We start from the raw sequence: 1,119 nt of genomic DNA, 5'->3' as shown, positions 1-1,119 counted from the left end.
CTCGTGTTCCCCAGCGGATGGCCCGGCCTGTTTTCGCCTTTTCCTGCCATTTCCGAGCTGCGCCCAGCGGCGGGGCCGGGGCCGGGGCCGGGGCCGGGGCCGCCGCCGCCGCCGCCATCCAAGCGATTTCTTTCCGAGGCGTTGGTCGGAGGCGCCTTCGGCAGCACAGCCCCGATGGCTCCGTACAATGAACAAAACCAGGCGAGCAGACCGGGTACGTGGATAAATATATTAGTAAATAAATATATTTCTGAGCACATCAGCATATTCACACATCTTTGTTTCTATCGGACATAAATACACAGTTTTGCATATATATAAAACGTATTCTTCCTTTTTGGGGGGTCATAATTTATTCCCAAGCCCCGAGAGCCAGGACAGACTCAGAAAACAAAACAAAACGAAACCCAACAACACAAAAAACAAACCTATATTCACATTTCAAAAGGATCTGAACATTATAGAAGGGAGAGCAGAGGCTCTGTGCAGGAAGGGAGGAGGTCCAGCCAGCCCGGCCCACCGTGCCCATCTCAGCAAGACGGTGGTCCCTGGGGAAGGGCTGGGGCTTCGGTTTCGGACAGAGGGAGTTCGGGATGCTCTGGCTTCCATCAGTTTTCCGCTGAGACTTCGGACACAATGAAGGAAAACGAGCTCTGCTTCACTGCAGTGATGCGGAAGAAATTCGATGACAGAGCCCGAGGGTACTGAGCACTCAAAAGCATCGCCCCGAAGCGAGAGGTGCAGGAAACTGAGAGGAGCCATTCCCCGTTTTCTCAGATATTGCTTCTTCCCTCCCAGGCAGCCAAGGAGGGTAGTCCACCTACTGAAGAGGATCTCAAAAACCACCTTCCCGGAGAGTTCCCCCCTCTCCTCCCGCCTGAGAACCCACCGAGGCAGACCTGCACACTCTCATTCAGCTCAGCAAGCCCCGGGGAGGGGGCCCAGTGTCTAGGATGGCCGTTTTCTAGATGAAAAGGAGCAGCAGCATAACATCAGGAAAGGAAAACACTTTAAAGCAGGCATTGCCCTGCACAGCCTGGTAATACTGCAGTAGGGAGTGGAAAGGGTACGTTAGTGCTGACCACTTTCTCCAAGAAGCTTGGGGCTTGCCACAGATTC

At 53.9% G+C, this 1,119-nt stretch overlaps 1 protein-coding gene across 1 annotated transcript in view; it reads right to left on the bottom strand.

The window, feature by feature from the left end:
• Window positions 1–118, bottom strand: part of SUPT4H1 (suppressor of Ty 4 homolog 1 (S. cerevisiae)) — a 3,194-nt gene extending 3,076 nt beyond the window's left edge. The window contains exon 1 of the mRNA XM_009323621.1: window positions 28–118. Coding sequence (XP_009321896.1) covers window positions 28–118 — 91 coding nt within the window. The remainder of the gene's footprint in view (window positions 1–27) is intronic.
• Between the last annotated feature and the right edge of the window lie 1,001 nt (window positions 119–1,119).

The sequence above is a fragment of the Pygoscelis adeliae genome, unplaced genomic scaffold (genome assembly GCF_000699105.1).
Source record: "Pygoscelis adeliae isolate BGI_AS28 unplaced genomic scaffold, ASM69910v1 Scaffold325, whole genome shotgun sequence".
Taxonomy (NCBI): Eukaryota; Metazoa; Chordata; class Aves; order Sphenisciformes; family Spheniscidae; genus Pygoscelis; species Pygoscelis adeliae.
The sequence above is the reverse complement of the archived record's forward strand: the minus strand, read 5'-3'. Positions and strand labels throughout refer to the sequence as shown.